General features: G+C 39.5%; 1 protein-coding gene across 3 annotated transcripts in view; it reads right to left on the bottom strand.

Annotated features, from left to right (window-relative positions):
• The window catches only part of UGGT1 (UDP-glucose glycoprotein glucosyltransferase 1), a 74,392-nt gene that overhangs the window by 45,184 nt on the left and 13,515 nt on the right, over positions 1-15,693 (bottom strand). For all 3 annotated transcript variants that reach the window (XM_089509555.1, XM_089509556.1, XM_089509557.1), the window contains exons 8-16: positions 15,336-15,414; positions 15,004-15,104; positions 13,860-13,959; positions 12,893-12,953; positions 11,506-11,597; positions 11,240-11,390; positions 10,268-10,387; positions 8,153-8,238; positions 2,733-2,868 (exon numbers count right to left, since the gene is read on the bottom strand). In XM_089509555.1, the coding sequence (XP_089365681.1) occupies positions 2,733-2,868; positions 8,153-8,238; positions 10,268-10,387; positions 11,240-11,390; positions 11,506-11,597; positions 12,893-12,953; positions 13,860-13,959; positions 15,004-15,104; positions 15,336-15,414 (926 nt within the window). The remainder of the gene's footprint in view (positions 1-2,732; positions 2,869-8,152; positions 8,239-10,267; positions 10,388-11,239; positions 11,391-11,505; positions 11,598-12,892; positions 12,954-13,859; positions 13,960-15,003; positions 15,105-15,335; positions 15,415-15,693) is intronic.

Below are 15,693 nucleotides of genomic sequence, written 5' to 3'. Positions count from 1 at the left end.
GCCTCATCTTATGATGATGAGTTTGAAAGAATCAAATTGCAGAAAGAAAAACAACTTTAGAATCCTCAACAGGAGGAACATTTATTAAGGAAATAAATTATTGGATAGAACTAACCCTTTTAAAACAAATCTAAAAGAGAAAAAGATGGTAGGGAGACATGTTGCAGCATGTCTTCCCCCATCAAAGAGCAAAAGATCAGAGAGGTACAGTCTAGGCCTGTTCTTTTTCTTTTACAACAGAGGGCAGTCAATTAACCCTGGCTGAAGAAGACAATGTTGGCTGCCCATAACATTTTTGGGATACCTGACTGAGAGGAAACAAAAGCAAGAAAGAAAGGAAGACAGACAATCCTAATCCCTCCTTGCCTAAACTATCTCATTCCTAGTGGACAAAAGAAAGCAAGAACAAATGCAGAAGTTCTGTTCTTCCAACAACACGACGTCTTCCAAGTCTTTGGCATATCCCAAGCCTATATGATATCATAAGCAAAATAAAATAAAAAAATCAGACAGAAGTAGCCTGTCTTTTTATAGCTACCTACCATCTACCTACCTAATGTCTTCCCCGGGTTGGAATGACAGGCAGCTTTTTAGTTTCTGTATCTACCATATTACAGCATACAATACCACTATGTCCCAGTATTTAGTGCAAAACCAATGCCTACAGCCTGACCTGAATATGTAAAACACATGGTACAGATGGCTATAGAGCGAGCATGGCATAGTAGTTTGAGCTTGGCATACAAAACTAGATACCAGGGTTCAAAAACATGCTCAGCCATGGACACTTACTGGGTGACCTTGAGCAAGTCACATTCTCTCAGCCTCAGAGGAAGGCAAAGAAAAAAATCTCTGCCAAGAAACCCCTGTGGTAACTTTGCCATAGGACTGCCATAAGTTGGAAATGACCTGAAGGCATGCAACTACAAAAATGGACATATTGAAAACTGCTCGGTTATAATTTGCACTTATTCTTGTGATGAAACATGCACTATTTGTTCTTTCAACATCTATATTTCCCAAAATATTTAAGTGCCCACTACTCCCTTAAGAAAAAAATTAAGAGCTGAAGGTGAAATAAATAAGCCCCTACAAAACCATGACTAAGAAGAATTAACACTTGTTATGGTTTCAGGATAACTTCCTTATGTTTGTGTAGTGTAGTGTCTGCCCTTTGCTATGGTCACTAAAGGATGACACCACACCATATAAGCACAGCATATGTTGTGTCAACCTCTGTAGAACCAAGCACTGTTATCCATCTCTTCTTTTAACACAAAGAACTCTTGTCCAAGGTATAAACAGCAACAGGAAAAGAACATTTCCATTGGACATCTCAGACTTTGGAAATCTTTCGTTTTGTAACTGGCCATGCTACATGGGGCTTCTAGGAGTAAAAGTACAACTATTAACTTATACAAATTCTTTGATAAGTACAAGAGCAAAACAGCAGACAGCAAGCAAGGTGAAGACAGGAACAAGGACAGAGTAAAGTCAGCAGCCTCCTTGTAGTCCCAATATTAATCCACATTGCCCTTCTCTCTCTGATCTCACACTGCCCTCGCTTTAACTCCAGGAAGAGAATGCAAAATGAAGAACAGGAGTGGGGGGGAAATTGTACTTCTGGGTCCTTTACTAAGGCAGTTCTATAAAGAATGGGGGTGGGTGGGTTAAGAACTCACATCTATTACTTACATTCACTTCATTTTAATTTTTCAAAACAATTTAAAAAAACAGACACCAAGATGAAGCCAAGATAATTTACACTGTAAAGCCAAGACTCTAAAATATGATAAACTATGATGAAAAAAATATCAAGAATGAAATAAAGTGATAGTTAAAACCAGCTACTTGTAATAGGGATAAAAATAACAAAGATTTTAAAGACCTAGAAGAACAAAGGAACTAGCAATGAAATAAAAACCAGTTAATAAATATTTTAAGCTACTGATTGTTTTAATAAAATAAAAGGTTTAATAATAATAAAAATATTACATTTGTAAGTTTTATTACTGTTTTATTACTATTTTCATAGAATCATAGAGTTGGCAAAGACCACAAGGGCCATCCAGTCCAACCCCTTTCTGCCATACAAGAAATCTAAATCAAAGCATCCCTGAGAGATGGCCATCCAGCCTCTGCTTAAAGACCTCCAAGGAGGGAGACCCCACTACACTGAGGGAATGTGTTCCACTGTCGAATAGCCCTTACTGTCAGGAAGTTCCTCCTCATGTTGAGGTGGAATCTCTTTTCCTGTAGCTTGCATCCACTGCTCCGGATCCTAGTCTCTGGAGCAGCAGAAAACAAGCTTGCTCTCTCCTCAATATGACATCCCTTCAAATATTTAAACAGGGCTATCATATCACCTCTTAATCTTCTCTTCTTCAGGCTCAACATCCCCAGCTCCCTAAGTTGTTCCTCATAGCATATGGTTTCCAGACCCTTCACTATTTTAGTCACCCTCCTTTGGACACGCTCTAGTTTCTCAATGTCCTTTTTGAATTGTGGTGCCCAGAACTGGACACAATATTCCAGGTGGAGCCTGACCAGAGCAGAATAGAGTGGCACTATTACTTCCCTTGATCTAGACACTATACTTCTACTGATGCAGCCTAAAATCGCATTGGACTATTAATATTCTGAAGATGCAAAAAAACATTTCCTCTTATTGTTTCAGGACAGAGCTGAGATATACAAATATAGCTATACCAGTTTTTGAAAGTATTACTTACAGATATGACTGTCTGGAAGGCATAATTATTATCTACTTCTTGTGCAACATAATTGTAAGCCCGAAGGAGAGCAACCCCAGCATCTTGTAATCCATCAACGTCATCAGAATCTTTCACGACAAAGACTAGACCAATCCTATTTTTTAAAAAAAGAGTAGTACATTGTAATATATTCAGTGCATAGTTACTGGCAGTGGAAATATTTGGGCTTATGTATAGAGCCAAAATCTGGCACTGAGGCAGGTTTAATTCTGCCCATCCCTTAATCGTAATGAGTCTCTGAATTGTGATCAAAGGGATTAGAAACCAGCTGTAGGATGTGCTCACTTCTTCATAACTGCTTTCTTCCTTGTCATGTTAATTTGAAAGAGCAGTAAGCAATGTGAAGTCAAAGGCTTTCACGGCCGGCATCCATAGATTTTTGTGGGTTTTTCAGGCTATGTTCTGGAAGAGTTTATTCCTGACATTTTGCCAGCATCTGTGGCTGGCATTTTCAGAGAATGTTGGCATGAAAGTGAGTGGGGTATATATACTGTGTGACCCTTGGTCGACAGGAAGTGATTTACAAGTTAATCTCTGTGTTGGTCTGTTGTTGAATAGCAAGGCCTCAGGGTGTCTATTTAATTAGTGATCCATTGCTTGTTGGGAACCCTGGCTAGTTTTCATTTGCACTTGCTGGGTCTTGATTTTGGTGTTTATCAGGACTAGTAACCAAACTTTGTTTACTTTCAGGGTTCTTTCCTGTTGAAGGTATCTAGGTGTTTATGGATTTCAATGGCTTCCCCATGCATTCTGACCTGATAATTGTTGGCATGGTCCAGAATTCAGTGTTTTCAGCTAGCATTGTATGCCCAGGGTGGTTTATAACATGTTCTGTTACTGCTGATTTTTCTGGCTAGCCCATCTGCAGTGTCTCTTATGTTCCTTGATTTATGTTTGAACACTGCATTTGGTGGTCCCTATGTAGACTTGTCTGCTGGCAAAACATCAGGAATAAACTCTTCCAGAACACGGCCACATAGCCTGAAAAACCCACAAAAAACTATAGCAGTCAGCAAGTTCTCCTGTCATCTTAATCAAGGTTAAGCTTATAATGATTTTAGCTAGCCAGGAAGCTGAACTTCCCTTTTCTCTCCCCTCAACATTGGGACTTTTGGAAGACCATCAGACCGGCAGTGAGAGGGTGTGGCCTGGAGCCTCTAGTCTTGAAAAGGCACTCCTTCACCCCACCTCCCTCTGGGAACAATAAGCAACACTCAGCTGAGAGATAGAAAGACAAGATGCTGAACTTCCCTTTTTCTCTCCTCTCAACGCTGGGACTTCTGGAAGAGCAGCAGACCGGCAGTGAAAGGGGCATGGCCAGAGCAACACCTGGGACGCCAAGCAGTGGCCTCTTGCCACCCCTCCCTTCCACCATCCTCAGCAACTGGGACGTTGGACAGAGGCTTCCAAAGTCATCCGTCCTTAGCTATTAGATCCCTTGTGTCTTCTGGTGGTCAAGCAATGTTATCAAGCACTGTCTGCATTTATTTTTCTGTTCTTGTCATTGCTACATTTTCTCCTGTTGATTACAGGATATTCAAACCTTTCCTTCCCATGGCACCACACATTTCTCCTAATCTGATCCCTCACTATCTCCCACCTCCCATTCTTTTGTTCAGTCTAGAACTGTCACTCTGTTGCTTCAAAAGCGACAGTAATTCACGATCTTTTCTCTTTCTATATCATTTCATCTTATTGCTCTTAACGAAACCTGGCTTCTGGCCCATGACACTGCTACTACTGCTGCCCTTTCTTTTGGCAGTCTTTCTTTCACCCACACAAGCTACCCTAAGGGTCAAGGAGGAGGGGTCAATATCTTATTATCTAATTCCTGCCAGTTTCAAGTTCTTTCTTTCCCCCCTAGCTATTGTTTGTCTTTGTTTGAGTCTCACTCTATTTGACTCTTTTTTCCTCTACAAGTGCAGGTGGCAGTCATCTATCGCCCCCCTGGTCCTGCTACCCAGTTCCTTTCAGACTTTGAGTCTTGGCTGACATTTTTTCTATTGGATGGAGTACCCACTTTGATCCTAGGTGACTTTAATATCCACCTTGACGATCCCAAAGATCCTTCAACCTCTCGCTTCAGCTCCCTTTTAGCTTCTTTTGGTCTTCAACCTCATTCCAACTCTTCAACCCATTCTCTCGGTCACTGCCTTGACTTAGTTCTTGCTGCTAAGTGTGTCATTTCTAACTACTTGGCATCTGATTTTCCATTGTCTGATCACCATTTAATTTCTTTTACTCTTACTTATATCCCATCTCCTTGACATATTACTCAATGCTATTTTTGTGATCTTCAGTCTGTTAACTGTGACCATCTAAGTCAGTCTTTGGATTCATCTCTCTCTTCTCTATCTCTTGGGGACTCGCTGACTCAGTGATGTCTTTATTTAACTCTACTCTTTTCTTCAACTCTTGACAGCTTTGCCCGTTTCTGTGCATGTGTCTTTCTCTACGAATAGGCCTCAGCCCTGGCTTACTCCCATTGTTAAGTTCCTCTGGTCCTGCTCTCGAGCGGCCAAACATCTTTGGAAAAAGTCCCGAGAGTGGGCCAATTTTATTCATTTTAAATCCGTCCTTTTATCCTTCTCACGCGCCCTGTCTATGGCAAAACAGAATTACTATAATTCATTGATCTGCGCCAATGAGAGGCGCCCACAATGTTCTCCTGCTTCAACTGCTTGCTAAAACTTTCCCCTCCCCCCGTCTCTTCATTATTTTCCCCTACCAACTTCACCAACTACATCATTACTACGATCACTACTATCCGATCTGAGATAGTTCTTCCTGACTTGTCTTCTATCACTAATCTTCTGGTACCTTCAACTAAAAAATTATCTGTGTTTTCTCCTGTTTCTTTGGACGAACTCTCTACGCTGCTGAACTCTTCCAAACCTGCAACCTGTTCTCTTGACCCAATTATCTCTCGCCTTCTAATTTCTATAGCCCCTTCTTTTCTCCCCTCACTTCTCTTTATCTTTTATCTCTGTTTTCCTTCAGACATTAAACATGCTCGTTTCCCCAATTCTGAAAAAAAATCTTCTCTTGACCCCTCTTCTATGTCCAGCTATCGTCCAATTTCTTTTCTTCCTTTTCTTTCCAAGGTTTTGGAATGGATCATTTATTCTCACTGTCTTGAGTTTCTCGAAGCCAATTCCATTCTAGATTCCTTTCAGTCCGGTTTCTGCCCACGGCATTCTACAGAGACGGCTCTCACAAAGATCTCTAACGATCTTTTACAAGCCGAAGTGAATCGCCTTTACTCTGTTCTTATACTCCTTGATTTGTCTGTGGTCTTCGACACCGGGGATCACTGTCTCTTAGCTGATATACTTTCAAGAACTCTGTTCTTGATTGGTTTAAATTTTATCTGTCAGATAGATCTTTTGCAGTAGTCACTGGTGGTCAGACTTCGTCCTCTGTTTCCCTATCTGTTGGAGTTCCTCAGGGCTCTGTTTTGGGTCCCCTACTGTTCTCTCATTACACATTGTCCCTAGGAAAACTTATCAGCTCTTTTGGTTTTTCCTATCATCTGTATGCCAATGACACTCAGCTGTATCTTTCCAACCAGTCTTAAACTGCAAGTTTCATCTTGTCTTATAGCTGTCTCTCAGTGAATGCATCATCGGCGTTTGAAGCTCAACATGTCCAAGATGGAGCTTTTGTCTTTCCACCTAAGTCCTCCCTTCAATACTCCTTCTCTGTTTCTGTTGACAACACCTCTATTTGACTGGTCCAGGAAGCCCACTGCCTTGGTTTCACTTTTGATTCCTCTATGTCTTTTATCCCCCACATCCAGGCCACAGCCAAAGCGTCTTTCTTTACAACATTGCCAAAATCTGTCCATTCTTGACCTCCACTGCCAAGACTCTGGTCCACGCTCTGTGGTCTCCCGACTAGATTACTGCACCTTCGTTCTGGCAGGGCTTCCTCTCTCTCATCTTCATCCTTTAATTTCCGTTCAGCATTCAGCAGCACACATCATTACATCCACTCGCCGTTTTGACCATGTTTCTCCTTTATTATCAACCCTTCACTGGCTTCCCTTTTCCTTCCATATTCAGTATAAGCTTCTGTTGTTGACCTTTAAAGCTCTGCATGGGCTGGCCTGTCTATTTATCTGAACTTCTTTCTCCATAAATTCCCACTCATACCCTCCGTTCTAGTAGTCAAGGTCTGCTGTCCCAGCCTAGGATTTCCACTGCCCCATCCTGGATTCGTCCCTTCTCACTTGCTGCCCCTCACTCCTAGAACCTTCTTCCCCCACGAACATGGGTCATCACTTCCTTGACCACTTTTAAATCTGAGTTGAAGACTATCTTGTTCAGGGAAGCGTTCCCAGGCACTGTGTGATCATCTATCTGATTTTCAATTGGATAGCTGATGTTGATGTTTTTAACTGTTGCCTGCTTATTTTAACCAATTCTATTTTATATTATATGTATTTTGTAGATTGTATGCCATTGGCAGGTTTTATTTTTATTGATTTGATCATTTGTATGTACAGCACTGTGTATATTTACAGCACTATAGAAATAAATAAATAAATAAATAGGTTAATATTAACCAAATTTCATCTCTTAACTAATTGTTACCCATTGTCAAATCCTTGCTTCAAATTTTGGGGCAGAAAATAATCTTTATGGAGCCAGTGTGGTGTAGTGGTTTAGCACTGGACTATGACTCTAGACACCAGGGTTCAAATCTCCACTCAGCCTTAGAAATCTATTGGGTGCCCTTGGGCAAGTCACACTCTTTCAACTTCAGAAAGAGGCAATGGCAAACCTTCTCTGAACAAATCTTGCCAAGAAAACCCCATGACAGGTTCACCTTAGGACCTCAATAAGTCAAAAATGACTTGAAGACACACAACAACAACAACCTCAAAACACTGACTGTTGCTGAAATTGCTATAGATATTTACAGCCATAATTTCATATGACAGGAAAGATTATGCATGAGGGGATTATGGGACATGATACAACAGTATTACATTTGTTCCAGTTCTCAGAGGGGAAAGCACTCTGCAATGCTGTTGCTCTGCTTAGTACTACTGCATATACACAGAAACCACAGTCACAAGCGCATGCATCTGTTGCCTTCCCACTAAATTCTCATATCTAATCTTCCAAAATTCACAAACAAATCAGAACCTCCTTAAACTTGCACTGTCACATCCTAAAATGCTCTGTTCTTTTCCTTCTCACATGGCTGGGAAAAGGGGATGGAAAAGGTGCATGATTTGCTTACTACTCTTCCAAATGCTTAGTAAAGCTCCAGCAAGCCAAATGTTTACTTTTCAGGAATTTTCACAGTTGTGAATGTTATTCAGGCTCAGAGGTGAAGTTAAGAACTTTAGAAACAAAACACAGCATTACCTCAATGGTATGTGGTTACTAACGAACATTTCAGCCACACTCAGCAATTCAGCTGAGCTCTCATGGGATGGGTCTATGATGAATACCTGAAAGTTTAAAAAAAAAAAAGAAAAGAAAGAAAACAAACAGGATTTCTTTACTTCAGAACTAAAGTAATGATTCACACTTTGAAGGGGACAAGTATGTTTATCTGCAGTAAACCTTGAAGGACTACTATGACAAATCTATAAGCACAAACTCTATTTCACTTGTATCTTCTTCAAACTTGACACCAACATTGACACAGTTCTAGCTGAGATGTCCACAGCTCCATCTATTCCTGTTGTGTGGGATCAGTATCAGTTAACGTAGCCTGAAAATATGGCAGATGTGTCTGGAGGGTTGTGTACAATTACTTGGATTCTTGATCCTTCCCCATCTTGGGTATTAACAACTAGATGGGAGAACATGGGCCCATCAAATAATTATTACCTCTGTACAACAAGGAATGGTGCCAGCTACCTTGACAAAAGATTGTGTGTGTAGGCTCCCTAACCCCTTCTGGAGACAGGATATTTTTAGCAACTATCACTCAATTCCTAATTGCACCCTTTAGACAAAATCTTAGAGAGGGTTATGACATCTCAACTCCAGATGTTTCAGAGAAAGTAAATTATCTAGACCAATTTCAGTCTGTGTTTGCTACTGAAATTATTTTTGTTGCCCTGACAAGACTTTTGCTAGGAAAGAGATCAGCAGTGTGATCTTATTGATATTCTTTGTTGTCTCAAAATCAAGAGTGTTCAAAATGTGCTCCTATCTGCAGCGTATATTCAGAAAGTGACAGTGGGGATTTCTTCTTGACACTATAGAACCTGAGCTGTGAAGTCCTGCAAAGATTCATTTTACCCCCGCACCAAGGTTTTAAAATAAATAAAAATAAAATAAATAAACTTTATTTGTATACCGCCCTTCGAAACATCAGGGCGGTTCACAGCAGACATCCATACAATTATTAAAACAACATATTAAAACCATCAATACAGTAAAAATAGTCTGTGCCAAATCACAGATGACTCACCAATGGCTAACAGGGGAACTAACAAAGGGACTTAACAGGGACTTAACAGAGGGGGGAAGGGCTCACAAGGCAGAGGCTTAGGGATAAGCCTGCCTAAAGAGAAGCGTCTTTAGCTCATTCTTGAATTGGGCCAGGGAGGTTGCTGAACGGAGCTCGGTAGGCAGCGCGTTTCAGAGGATGGGGGCCGAGGTCGAAAAGGCCCTTCTGGTGGTGTTGTTCAATCTAGCCTCTGGAACTTTTAGTAGCTGCTGCCTGCTGGATCTGAGCATGCAGGGCGGATTGTACGGAGAGAGGCGGTCCTTCAAGTACTCTGGGCCCAAGCCATTTAGGGCTTTATAGGTTATAGCCAACACCTTGTATTGCGCCCGGAAGCGAATAGGCAGCCAATGTAGGTCCTTTAAGACCGGTGTTATATGACTGGTCCTAGGTGTATTATCTATATGAAAATATCTATATGAAACTACTGTGTGAAGTCATTATTGGATGTGATTATGATAACACCTAGTACAATTTCTTCATCATCCAAATCAGATGCCAATCTAGTGTCAGTAACTGCTAGATAGGGTTTTTCCCCCAATAACTAAAACTAAATTTCCACAAGATGAAGGCCCTATGGATATAAGATTCTTGGTGCAGCAACCAAATGTGTAGCCTGTACTAAATAAGGCACTCCCCTTGAAAAAGCTTGAGAGTAACGTCTTGATCCAGCATTGCCACTTGAAGTTCAGGTTGCCTCAGGGGTTGGAATTGCTTATTAGCTTCCATTGGTTTGTCAGCTATGATCCAGACAGTGATATTCTAGTCATAGTGGTTTATGTTCTGGTATTCAGAATAACCTCTTCTAGGGCTCAGGCTTTTCCACAACCTATACAGTTGAAAAATGAAGTCAAAAAGTTTTTGTTTCTCATTATAGCTTACCATGATTTGCCTTGCCTGAAACTTCAAAGGGAGTTTAACAGAAAAATGAAAATTTTAAAGAGAAAGAAATGACATCCAGAATTGCTCAAATTTGAGAAATCCAGTGTCCAGCAAGAGTAAAACAGGGAACGACTTACAAGATTATGAAAGTTTTTTCTTATTTGTCTGATTACACCAGGGAAAGTAGGACGTAGCAGCTCCTGGACACTGGAAGGCCAGGAATTGTACCTGCTGTCAACTTCAAGATTATTGATCCACTAAAAAGAGAGAAAAAGATAAAACTCCTACTGTGTGAACTGCTAAATCCTAAAATCAAACTAAATTAGGGTTACCATTCACCCAACGTTTCTTTTCAGAACTCTACTATGGTAAAGCAAAGCAATGCAATAAGTAATGAATAAAATTCTATGAAAGTAATACAATACAGTATTACACTTCCCACCATTTCTGTCTTAAAACATATATGCCAACACTGAAATTCTGCCTGGCCTAATCGCCACAGCTTTGGCCTTCTTATCTAACCATAAATTCCCTTGTCGCAGCTAGGCAACGCTACTAACTCAGAAACCACCTTCAACTCCCAATTCTATTTTGCACTGGAGCATCAGCACTGACCACAATATGCTTTAACACAATGGGTGGGATTGGGCCCCAGTACTGCAGAAAGAGAATGTCCAGCTCTTTCTCACTGAGCGCTGAAAGTCTTGAGCACAAAGGCTATGTTCTGTGTTCTCCATATTACATGGTATTTAGAAGAATTACATCTCTATTCTTTAGAACAAAATTATCTCTGATCTATTCGACTCCAGTTACATCTCAACAGAGACCCAGAATTCCAGCTAACGTGCCAGTGAACACTGTATTAGTAAAGACCAGATTCCCTTTCATTAAACCTTCTACTATATCACTTCTTGCTTGACTTCAGCAGATCACCTGCTAAAGTGTAAATTCTCTGAGACAAATCTATGTCCTCACAGCTAAGTTGTTTTTAACACATTCCCTCGTAAGGATCCAGTAACAGATCATATTCAAAGGGAGTGAGTAGTTTTTTGTTTGTTTTGTGATGGTCATCACACCATGCAATTTAGATTGCTAGAACCCATACTCACTGAAATAGCAGTACTTCTGATATCTACAGCATAGTCAGAGTCTGATGGTTGGATGTTTAGCTTTAACACATTGTGCATGGAAAGACCCATAATTCCTAAACTGTGCAGCCCTTCCATTACGCGAGCTTCATTTCTCAGGACATCAAACAAGCTAGAAAGAGCACAGATCAGACAAAACTTTAAAATATAACTGTCAATATAAACTAGCATTTTAAAAATCATGGTACTAAATTCTAAAAGAGGATCAATAATCAAAGAATTCATACCTAAATATGTCCTGTGTATCTAGATCTATATGTAGTCCATTGACAAAAAGGGCAGAATCCCCCAGCTGTAAGCCTAGAGTTCCTTTGAAATACTGGTGAAACAAGTACAGCAAAGACATTAATAATAAACTAAGAACGAAAATTGGTCATTTCTAATCAAGAGCTCATAACTTCAAGAACTCTTCATGGAAGACAGCTTGCTCGATGTTTTGTACTTTAATATTGACATTTCTTACAGTATGCTTTTACCTTTTTCCATGTTTTGGAATCTATAATTCTTTTGAATAGCAGTGATATGGGTATGTAGTAAAAATTATTTTATGATTTCAATTTTAAACTGAGACAAGTTTTAAAATACAAAAATCAAGTTCTGTTGTATCAGTTATTATGTATTTGTTTAATTCTCAGAACCCTTCTCCAAAGTCACTTAACAGGTTGCTTGACACACAGAGATTAGTTATACAGCAGAATTAAATACACACAATCAAAGTTCTTTGACCAAGAGCTCGTTAATAGATACTGAGAAATATCCAGATTAAACTAATTATGAGTCACTTTGCTCAAGATTTTGTATGTTCAGAAGCAACTTTATAAAATATTTTATTTTATACTTCTAATAGCTTTTCTTCTTTGTAATCTCCCAAGTTGTGGCAACTATAGTACAAACAGAAACTGGAGTCTACGGTTATAGGGCATTCTGTGCAAGACAAACAGGCAGAAGTGCAACTTTTTACAAAAAGCTATCCCTTACAACTCCTATCCCTCAGAGTCTGGAAGTTTACCATATTGTGGGCCACATGAAGTGAGCATTCCCCAGCTGTCCCTATTCTAGTTGAAAAGGTCAGTCATCATAGGAAATGTAAGCAACTAAAACTGCAACTTGTCAGAGATCTCAATCCAATTCTTCAAGGATTTATTTTATACACAGCAATATAAGAAAAGCAGCGCCTTACATGAAAATCTGAATATATACAGTATGCTCAAGAGTTTAACAGAAAGCATTTGACACCACTGAGGAACATTCTTATACAAAAATAATCATCCTACTCTTCTTAAACCTGAGCAAATTTTAAGGCTGGGTACAAATTTTTAGAGACTTTTTTTTAAAAAAAAAAATGTAGACTATTACATTTTGCTACTATCATTTAATACTAATAGATATGTTTACTAGTAATCCAGTAAAATATACGGTTGTTGTTTGCAATATTTTGTAATGGTCATTGTGTCTTATACAAATAAGTTGTTGTTGCTGATATATAAAAAGAGTGTTTTCTTCCCAGGATAGAGGAAGAGGTTGAGGGAAACAGGTGGTATTAGGTTAGTAGACTTGGATTTAAATCTACATTCAGCTCTGAAGTTCAAATACATGTATACCACACATAACTACCTTTTGGTTCTCTTCAATTTCTGATCTGAGTTCTGAAGAAACAACTGTCTTCGTTATTGCCCTGCAAATATCAAATGTTTCATTTTATTACACTTTCATTTTTGCATACATATCTGTTACAAACCCTCTCAAAACAGAAACATGCCTCAGTTGACTACAGAGACTAAACAGATAGGAAACTACAAAAATGTATTTCACTAAAACTCTGTAGAATAGCTTTCACTAGAACTTATGAAGTAAAAATAAACCTGCAATGCTTCAGCTTCAGAGACAGTGCTAAAAGTCATTGTACAGTGACCAAGTACTGCCACCTTTTCAAAATACAAGGACTATTTCAAGTACTACTTAGGAACAAACTCTAGGAGCCAACTGCATTCTTGATATATCTTACTATAAAGAAACACTTAATGTCATATTCTAATACAGTGCGCCCGTGTCATACGCAGGCACGTCACACACACCTTCCAGAATATGCTGGAAGCCGGAAAAAAGCCTTGCGCACCTTGGAAGAAGTAATGGGGCACGTAACCGCTGCACGTGCACAGTAAACATACAGCACCGCATGGTGGGCACAAGCCCCATTACTTCCAATGGGGCTCGAGCTTATGCGCTTTTTCTTTTATGCAGGGGGGGGGGGTCCGGAATGGATCCCAACATAAAGGAAGGGCGCACTGTACTAAGAAGAATGCTAAACACTTGATTCAGAGATTCTGATAAATCAGAGATCCCATCCCAATTAAAAAAGGAGCAGGGTAACTCCCTTTTTATTGAGGACTGGAATTAAGGTCTTCACTTTCAAAACAGTTTTGAATTGCAAAAATGTTTTGCTTCAAGTTTCATAAACCAGGATTCTCCTGTTTGTTCTGAGATCTTTAAACACTTTTACTGAACTGTGAATAGTTAACATAACACAATTTCTACATTTTACATAACAGCAGCCATGGTAGCATCAATAGACAGTAGTTACCTAGCCTTTGTGGGAAAATTCTGACTTAAATCCTTCATGACCATCAAAGCATCCACAGTGGGAGCAGCAAGAATGCGGGCAGCAGTCTGAAAACTTAGATCTAAAAATGAAAACATTTCATTCAGTTATAAAGCTGTCCATCAGCCCAAATATATTCTGGTGAAAATTCAGTTAACTTCATTGGCTCAAGATACCACACTGATCTGTATGAACAAATAATTTTAGCAAGGCACACAATCCATACAAATGCATTTTTATTCAAAACAAATTATGAAACAGAACAGAATTCACCAGATGAGAATGAAATAGATGGAACTGAGTTTCGCACCACAATCTTGTGCATGACTGCATCCATGTTTACTCAGAACTAATCCCCCATTGCATTAAAGAGTACTCCTTTGCAGTACATTTGCTTGGGACTGCAGCTTTAGTAATTTCTAATTGGAACAACAGGCTTATGAGGTATAAAATATGTTGCTAAAAACACAATGTGGTCCATGGGATGCTTCCCTTCCTTCTCTCTAAAGCAAATCTTTGTACAGAGGGGAAATGTACAACTGAATTGTAGAAGTATGCCTGCGCTTAGCACGGACACATTTTATGCAGCTTCCAGCTTACGCGGAAGCTGCTTGGGGAGGTAAAGATTGGCGCGCGCGCCCATGGCACGCATGTGCCGTTCCACCACATGCACAAGCCCCAATATTTCCTATGGGGCTCAAGCATAGGCGGGTTTTCCCTTACGCAGGGGGATCCGGAACGGATCCCCAGCATAATCAGAGGGCCCACTGTATTTTATTATATTGTTGAATTTTTGCGTGGATCTATTTTAATGGGAGAGGGGATATTGAAATTTATTTTAATGTATCGTATGGCTTTTTATTGTTGTAATGCTGCCTCGATCTCATAGGAGAGACGGGATAATAATAATAATTGTTGTTGTTGTTGTTATAAGTTTGCAAATGAAGTGTTTTAGGACCCAGAGTTTGTAACTAGTTCAAAGAAGATTGGTATTTATGCTTCTTCTGACACATCAGCTTCCAGTAATGGAGACACAAAGTCAATAACTATGGTGCTTTGATTTGTTTAAACTCTTTTTTTTACATACACTGCCAATTAATGAACGAAACTATTGTATGTACATTACCTTGTAACTGCCACACTTTTAAGGGTGCCATTTCATTGGTGCTTTCAATAAGATGTTTTCTTAATTCTTTCAATTCCTCTTTCAAACTGGGATGTAATTGCCTGAAAAGATAAAAATGAATTCAGAAAATCGGTATCAAAAAAAACAACAAACAAAACAAAACAAATGCACCGCCAGATAAGGTTCTGGGATCTTTTTCCTGACATCTTGCAGGCCTCAGCTTGATAATACACTTCACGTTCTTTAAATGTTTGCTTGCAAATTATTTTCTGGCATGTTTTAGATGAGAAAGCACACAAAAAATAATCAGGTTTATCAAGATAATGATGTACCTTAGTTTTCCAAACAGAAATCCTTGCACTTCATCAATGGGATCATTTTCACCTATTACTGTTGCATTCATATCTGTACCTAAAGAAACATGAAAAACAACCTGATTATGATACTATTCAGAAGACCACCAGCAGCAAAGGGACTGACTTTTGCAAGTCTCCAACACACATTACAGTGGGCCCTTGTTAACCTCTGGGGTTTGGTTCCAGGACCCCCCATGAATAACAAAATCCCTGGATGCTCAAGTCCCATTAAATACAATGGCATATCAAAATGGTGCCCCTTATATAAAATAGGAAAATCAAGATTTGATACTTGGAATTTTTATTTTTGGGAGATATTTTCAAACTGTGAGTG

The sequence above is a fragment of the Sceloporus occidentalis genome, unplaced genomic scaffold, assembly GCF_023333645.1.
Source record: "Sceloporus occidentalis isolate IW3139 unplaced genomic scaffold, rSceOcc1.0.p SCAF_2, whole genome shotgun sequence".
NCBI classification, from domain to species: Eukaryota; Metazoa; Chordata; class Lepidosauria; order Squamata; family Phrynosomatidae; genus Sceloporus; species Sceloporus occidentalis.
This window is presented reverse-complemented; position numbering and strand designations above follow the sequence as displayed.